Source organism: Hordeum vulgare, chromosome 2H (genome assembly GCF_904849725.1).
Source record: "Hordeum vulgare subsp. vulgare chromosome 2H, MorexV3_pseudomolecules_assembly, whole genome shotgun sequence".
Lineage (NCBI taxonomy): Eukaryota > Viridiplantae > Streptophyta > Magnoliopsida > Poales > Poaceae > Hordeum > Hordeum vulgare.
In genome coordinates, this window is record NC_058519.1 from 556,087,130 (window position 1) to 556,095,443 (window position 8,314).

Sequence of the window (8,314 nt, forward strand, 5' to 3'; positions counted from 1 at the left end):
CTTCGCGTTGCGCTCATGGATCATTTTCGTGTGGTAGGGATCATAGTGAAATTTCTCATGAAATCAATTATGCACACTTGTCCAAAATATTCAACCCCTTTGCTGTATGCCATGAATTGGATCCATGCTTGTGGCCAACCACACATAAACCAACAATTTATCCTCCTTCAAGTTGAAAATTTCTGCCCTTCTCTTATTTAGCCCACAGTTGGTGCCCATATGTCATCTGGGTCATCGTTCGCGTGGTGGGTATGCATTTGGTGGGTGTCGATATCTGGGTATGCGTCTGCTGGGTGTGCATCTGTTGGGTATCCACCTTCTACTAGGAGATCCCCACTTGCACATCTTCATGACTACCGTATCATGGATCATGTTCATGAGCGTCTCTTCCTTATCCACCACCGCGTCTGATTGAGACATTCTGACAAATAGAAACCAGACACCGAAGGGTGTGGGACCGACATTCGTGAATGTACAAGTGCCGACGATTACGACTTCGTGAAGGTGTACTCATGTTGAGGTCAACGTTGTATGGCATGTGATGGTCGACGATGTAGGTGGGCGCAGACTGTTGTTGCAGACCGAGGTGCAGGGCGCCGTAGTAGTATGTCAAGCGCAGCTGCATCGACAAGGGAGACAACAATTGCACGACTAACACCCGCCCATTCACACACTTTGTGGGATGAGGTACTGGGTGACCGACCGCCACCCAAGCATCCTCCCTCTTCTTCTGTTTGCGGGGACTGACATTGTCGTGTTGACCTTGCGGTGACCATCATCGATAGGTTCTTCGGCTTCAGGCCCTGCGAGACTATGAACATCTCCGTGAGTACCCCCTCCAACTCCATCGCAGCGATGGATGAGGAATGGGCGGGAACTAGGGTGGGCGACAACAATAATCTAAGCGGAGACGGGAAAATACGAGCTTTCATGCGAAAACAATGCAGAATTGTCCAAATGCGTGTGCTCCTCCTCGATTTTACCTCGGTCCGACTTGTGAGACGCCTATGTGGTGGTTGTCCGAACGACCGAAAACCTTTCCTTGTTTTGCTTCCATTTGCGAAAATTCGTATGTGCGGACGGGCCTATGATGTATGACATTGGATGACACAATGTTTTTCAATCGTGTTGTCCAGATGTTCACATCCGTTTTGATGCAGGAGGTTGAGAATGCCCTAACCTCATTTTTCTAAATGGGGAAGATAAACAATGGAGTCCCTAAAAAGACAATGGAGCAGTGTACTACACATCACTTACATGAATTTAATTTGGACGCGACTACCGAGCGTAGCGGTGTCCGCGCGAGGTAGCTGACGCACCTCAAGACAGCCAACGCCGTGCATTTATTAGCGTTTCACAAAATTCAAAAGCTCGTAACTTTTGAACCAGGCGTCAGAATAATGATCCGTTTTCACGAATGTGTTTCTTACGACGAGCTCTTCAAAACTAGATCTCATATGGATAGGTCTCGATGAACTTTTTTTTGAGCAACTTTGTGTTCTAGATGAGGCAACTTTAGTGCTATAGGCAAGCAACTCGTTCCCCCCTTAGTATGACTATCTATCAGCGAAAAATTCTTCTAAGTTGGTTACCACAACTAACAGTTGACTAGATTCACCTCTAAAAGCTTTACATAATTAAACAATGATGACCAGTTGCCTACAAATACTATAGAATTGCTCAATTTTGACGCTCAGTTGCCTACAAAATACTATAAAGTTGTTTAATTTTGATGCTCCGTTGCCTGTTACTGATGGTCAATTGCCTACGGTTAATGTTCAGTTGTCTGCTATTTGTGAATAATTGCCATAATTGCACTCGAGTATCACAAAAGATTAAGCAACTTTTAGTGTGTTTTTTGCGCAACTCCAGTGCATTCAACAAGCAACTCATGTATACACACACAATGCAAAACATCTAGCATCAAAGTACTTCTGTTTAGCACTAAAGTTGCCTCATCTAGCATCGAAGTTGTTTTTGAAAAAAATTCTTCAAAACATATTCATATGGGATCTCGTTTTGAAGAGTTTGTCACGAGGAACCCAACGGTGAAAACATATCATAATCGACATACGATTTGATAGTTATAGCATTTTAATTTTTTTCATACATGAATTAATAGACATCCCACGCATGCGGAGCCGAGCATGCACATCCGCTGCATAACTTAGCCATTTCAGTTTGGAAATAGCTGACCACATTTGCCATGTGGTTGCTAAAGGGTGAAGTTATTTAACCTTCTACTCATGGTAGATAATTTTAAAGGATTTTCGTTGATAGACGATCATACTACCCACACTAATAAGAAGTTGCTTTTATTTAGCACTAAAGTTGCCTAAATATCACCCCACAGTTGATAAAAAAAGTTTGTCGAAACCTATTTATATGTGATCTAGTTTTGAAGAGCTTGTCGTAAGAAACACAGTCGTAAAAACGGATCGTTCTGATGTCCGGTTCAAAAGTTATAATATTTTGAAAAAACAAAACGGAATAAAGTGAAATGAGGTGTTGCCTGAGGGTCTTCTAACTTAATTTAGTGTAACTTAATTTCATCTATCCGACGGCTGTGAACCATTCGCTAAATCACTTATCACCATGGACTCAGGCCCAGTTCTTTTCACCCTGGATTCTAGAGAATCAGGATTATGGAAAATTCTTCCAGAATCTGCTGCTCCCAGAATCTGTCGTCGAGTTCTTTTCAGAGATTGTAGTTTGAGATTTCGGAGAGCGTTGTGTGTTGAAATGTCTATACTGCCCTTAGACAGAAGTTGTTTGATGATTTGTTAACTTTCTCCATCTACCATTATTATTCAATATTAGCACATTTGCATTAACATCAGGAAACATCTAGCAAATTCAAGCATCAATCCATCCATCCATCTAACAAATAGCTATTTTATCTATGAGCAATAGCAGACAAAATGAAGAGGGAAGAAACAGAGATGGGAAAAAGAACTCACGTGAGCGTCGAAACTAGCTAGCTGGGGGCAGACTGCAGGGTGGGGCGGATTTGAGGAGGGAGGCGGGACGGGGCCTGGCTTGGCCGACGGCGGCGGCGCCGTAACCCTAGCCATGGGGCAGGGCGAACTATGGGGCGGGGCGGGGTTGACGGCAAGGTGGGGAGGGATTGACGGGGCGGGGCCGGCCTGAGGAGCCAAGATGGCCAGTGGGGGCGGCGACGGCTTGGCTGGCAGCGACGGCGAGACGCGCGCCGAGGTGAGGCGGGAGGGGAGCGCAGCGAGGACAGAGGGGAAACGGGCAAGCGAGACGAGGAGCTCGGTCATTTTTGGTTCTAGGGGATGATAGTTCGATGGCATTTTGCCCGTAATTACCTGATACAATAGGGGCATAGTTTTATTTCGAAACGTTTTCTTTTGTGGGACTAGCGAGAATCCTGGGATTGTGGGAGAAACCAGGTTTTCGTGGGATTTTGAATTGCATTAGGATTCTACATAATCTGGTCGAGATTTTGGAAGGTCAATCGAGTTCTTTTGGCTCGGGATTTTCGGGGCTGAGATTCTCTATAATCTGCTCAAAAGAACTGGCCCTCAGTCTGCCGCGGCTCTCCCCTCCGACGGCCGCCGGACCTCACCTTCTGCCGTTGGCCGGCGGTCTAGACAGTTCGAATCACGCGGGGCAGGGGAGGGGGAGGGAACCGCCGATAGAGAGGCCACAGCACGGCAAGCGGTGAGCATTCAGGCTTGTGTAGCGGCGGGACAATAGAGAGGCCGGCGAGGGGAATAGGGAACGGACATCGGGACGGCGAGCTGCCGAGTCTCCGTCACGCGGGCTCCATTTACATACATTCCGGTGGTTCACGGCGGCGGCGGCCTCCCTGATTCGGTTCTACTACAAGCTGAGCAATGGCTGCTGCTGGTAAGCCTTCTTGTCTAGTATATCCTCTTGTCCTCTACAAAGAAAGTTAAGCTGCTCAGCCTCTTACATTTCGTCCTGTTCTACATCAGCCTGTCGATTGCTATTTCTTCTCTCTTTAGGAAAGGATAGATTTTATTTATCACTTGCTGTTTCATGTGTTGCCATTCGTCCTATTCTGTCAATTTACAAGAGGAGGCAGCCTGTTCTTTTAGATATATATTGATGTATGCTTCATTTCCTTTGCCCTGAACCTGGAAATACTACTCCCTCTGTCCCAAGTAGATGGCGTATAAACCGAGTCCAAAAGTCAATGCTTTCTACGTTCGACAAAGCCTATATACAGAAATATGAAGATAAACAATACCAAACCAGCATCAATATATCAGTTAGGTTCGTTCTGAGTTGCTTTCTGACCTTCTGCACTATGAGGGAAGTTGGATTTCATTTCAGTCATGAAGGGGGTTAATCCAGTGAGCACTCTGAGGGTGGATCCAGCCAATTAGTGTAGTGGAAGCTTCATTGGAAGTCCTCCTTGGTGTGCCTCATGCCGGGTAGCACACGGTTTTCATGGCAATACTGCTACCGCCTTCTGCTCCTTGTATTGTATACAGAGATATAACCCCAAGTCCAAGTGGGCATGCAGCTAGTGCTAGTAGGTATATAGAGATGATAGCCCTAGCTCAAGTGGCAGCCCAAGTGGGTTACGAGTAGCTAGTGCTGTCCTAATCACCAATCTTTGACTTCCCCTGTCTCCCTGCTTGTTCACACTCATGCTCTTCTTCCATTTTATCTGTATATACACCCTCTTCTCTTCTCCAGAATCCAAATAGCAGAGCAAAGCAACATTCACACTATCCTCCATGCCTCCCCTCCACATATTATCACTCGGGCTTCTCCTCCTCTTGCACATTCCTAGTTGGTGCCCCTCGTCCGCAGCTGCAAGCGATAACCTCACGGCGGGCCAATCGCTCGCCGTCGGCAGCAAGCTCGTCTCAAGAAACGGCAAGTTCGCGCTCGGCTTCTTTCAGCCAGCAGCAAGCATCATCAGTAAGTCCCAGAATACCACCAGCTCCAGCTGGTACCTTGGCATATGGTTCAACAAGATCCCAGTTTTTACTACTGTGTGGGTTGCTAATAGGGACCAGCCCATCACTGGCCCCAACCTCAACCTAACACAGCTCAAGATATCGAGCGATGGCAATCTTGTCATCTTGAACAACGATTCTGTAGTTTGGTCCACTCAGATTGTCAATAATAGGACACAAACCAGCAGCATAAACACCACTACTGGTGCTGCTGTTCTCTTGAACAGTGGAAACCTTGCCCTTACGGTCACATACAGCCCATCATCATCTGACCTACCATTGTGGCAGAGCTTTGATTACCCAACAGATATTTTTCTTCCTGGTTCCAAGTTTGGCCGGAACAAGGTCACCGGCTTGATTCGTCAGAGCATCTCAAAGAAGAGCCTCATTGATCCTGGTTTTGGCTCATACAGCATTGAACTAGAAGAAACCACGGGGATCGTCCTCAAGCGCCGCAATCCCTTGGTAGTGTATTGGCATTGGGCATCCTCCAAAACATCATCATTGAATCTTATACCAATACTCAAGTCCTTTCTGGATTTGGATCCACGGACCAAAGGTTTGATTAACCCAGCATATGTTGATAACAACCAAGAGGAGTACTACACGTACACTTCACCGGATGAATCATCTCCCACGTTTGTCTCGCTAGACATCTCTGGTCTGATAAAGCTGAATGTTTGGTCACAAGCCAATCAGTCTTGGCAAATTATATATACCCAGCCTGCCGATCCCTGCACTCCGGCTGCTACCTGCGGACCTTTCACAGTCTGCAACGGCATTGCACAGCCATTCTGTGACTGTATGATGAACTTCTCTCAGAAGTCACCTCTGGATTGGGAGTTTAATGATCGAACAGGAGGATGCATCAGAAATACGCCGTTACACTGCAACACTAGTAGTAACAACAAAAACATCACAAGTTCAACAGGCATGTTCCACCCTATTGCTCAAGTTGCATTGCCCTACAACCCGCAAAGCATAGACATTGCTACCACACAGAGCGAATGCGAAGAAGCTTGTCTCAGTTCCTGCTCCTGCACTGCTTATTCCTATAACAGTAGTAGATGCTCTGTCTGGCATGGGGAATTGCTTAGTGTAAATCTGAATGATGGCATTGATAATGCTTCTGAAGATGTTCTTTACCTTCGCCTTGCCGCCAAAGATTTGCCGCCAAGTTTGAGAAAAAGCAAAAGAAAACCAAATGTCTTAGTGGTCACTGCTGCAAGCATTTTTGGTTTTGGGTTACTAATGCTCATGGTGTTGTTACTTATTTGGAGGAACAAATTCAAGTGGTGTGGTTCCCCTTTATATGACAATCATGGTAGTGCTGGTGGGATTATAGCCTTCAGATACACTGAATTAGTTCATGCTACTAAAAACTTCTCAGAAAAGCTTGGAGGAGGTGGTTTTGGTTCTGTATACAAGGGAGTGTTAAGTGACTTGAAGACTACTATAGCAGTGAAAAAGCTTGATGGTGCTCAGCAAGGAGAGAAGCAATTCAGGGCCGAGGTGAGCTCAATTGGACTGATCCAACATATTAACCTTGTCAAATTGATTGGTTTCTGCTGTGAAGGTGAGTACAGATTACTTGTATACGAACACATGTTTAATGGGTCTCTTGATGGTCATCTATTTAAGAAGAGCAATAATGCTGATGCTGCTGTCATAAACTGGAACTGCAGATATCAGATAACCCTAGGAGTTGCCAGAGGGTTGTCCTACTTGCATCAGAGTTGCCATGAATGCATCATACACTGTGATGTTAAGCCAGAAAACATACTTGTGGACACATCATTTGTTCCTAAAGTTGCAGACTTTGGGTTGGCAGCGTTTGTGGGAAGGGATTTTAGCCGAATTCTAACTACATTCAGAGGAACTGCAGGCTATCTTGCCCCAGAGTGGCTTACCGGAGTTGCTATTACACCGAAAGTTGATGTTTATGCCTTTGGCATCGTCCTGATGGAGATCTTATCAGGAAGGAGGAATTCACCTGAAACATACAACACTAGCAGCAGCGACAGTTACCATGTTGAATATTTCCCGGTGCAAGCCATCAGCAAGCTTCATGGGGGAGATGTGAAGAGTTTGGTGGATCCACGGTTGCATGGTGACTTCAATTTGGAAGAGGCTGAAAGGGTTTGCAAAGTTGCAGGTTGGTGCATCCAAGATAATGAGTTTGATCGGCCAACGATGGGTGAAGTGGTCCGGGTTCTCGAGGGTCTACAGGAGATTGATGTGCCCCCGATGCCAAGACTACTTGCAGCTATAACGGCACAACCTGGTGCGGCAACTTGAATGTAATAATAAGTAGCAGGCAATGATAATAATATCTGTTAATTTCAGCAAATTTTAAAGTTGTAGTAATGTTGAGCGGAAGGAATAAAGGAAGGCAAAGCTTGTAGTTGCTAATTAAATTATCTCTTATTTAGTGCCTTATGTAATCAAGCATTGTAGCAAAGTATGGCAGACCTAGAAACATGTGTATTTATAGTTGATGGGATAGTTTGATACCTATCTTTAAATCGAAGGAAGATGTCAATGTACATGTATGCCACAACTCATTCTTGATCAAGAGCACGCATGGCCTGGTCATCCTCCATGCTCACTCGGTGGTGTGGTGTTCTGGCACAAAACCGAGTGGCCTGGCCCTACATCTGCGCGGCAAAATTTGCGGCAGGCTCCAGCGCCGGCATGGATGTGAAGGAAAATATGAGTACAAATGACAAAGGAATCCAGGTTTGAAGACGGCCAAAGGTGACATGATGGTATGTAATATGTTGATTATTGCCACATATAAACTCACTTAATATCCGCTGAACTTTCTGCTATCGCATCTTCTCTTGAGGATATTATTCCCTTCTGAGTTTCTTGGAGATCATAGTGATGATAGAATTCTTATTTCATATACACCATACTAGCTAAGACAAGGAATGTGATTGCACTATTATTTATTTCTGCAGAATGATTTTGCTCCAAGATAAATTTGCTAATCACGAGGCTATTACATTCAGTCCCCTAGAAGAAAACAACCGTGGATGACAGTAAGGTTCATAACCCTGCTAGTGGGAGCATAACAAGCGCTCTAGATTGTTCAGTCCATGCTGACAAAGCAATGAAGAAGCATCCTCCTACTGGAGAAACACCTTTGGTTTTAAGCATCCTACTTTTTGCAGATGTTTTGATGAATATATGTGTTCCGTTTAGTATTTGCACATCTGGAAAGGAGCATGAAGCACAGGCTTTTCAAGGCACTGCACTGCACTGTTTTTGCCTGCTCATATTAAATTGCCAAGAGCAAAAGCGCAGCCAGTCATCCTCAATAAAAACATCTAGGTGAAAGTTGAGGTGTT

General features: G+C 45.2%; 1 protein-coding gene across 1 annotated transcript; it reads left to right on the forward strand.

Annotated features, from left to right (window-relative positions):
- Positions 1–4,513: 4,513 nt before the first annotated feature.
- On the forward strand, positions 4,514–7,507 carry LOC123427220 (G-type lectin S-receptor-like serine/threonine-protein kinase At2g19130). The gene has a single exon (XM_045111217.1). The coding sequence runs from the start codon at positions 4,737–4,739 to the stop codon at positions 7,257–7,259; it is 2,523 nt and encodes an 840-aa protein (XP_044967152.1). The 5' UTR covers positions 4,514–4,736; the 3' UTR covers positions 7,260–7,507.
- Positions 7,508–8,314: the final 807 nt, after the last annotated feature.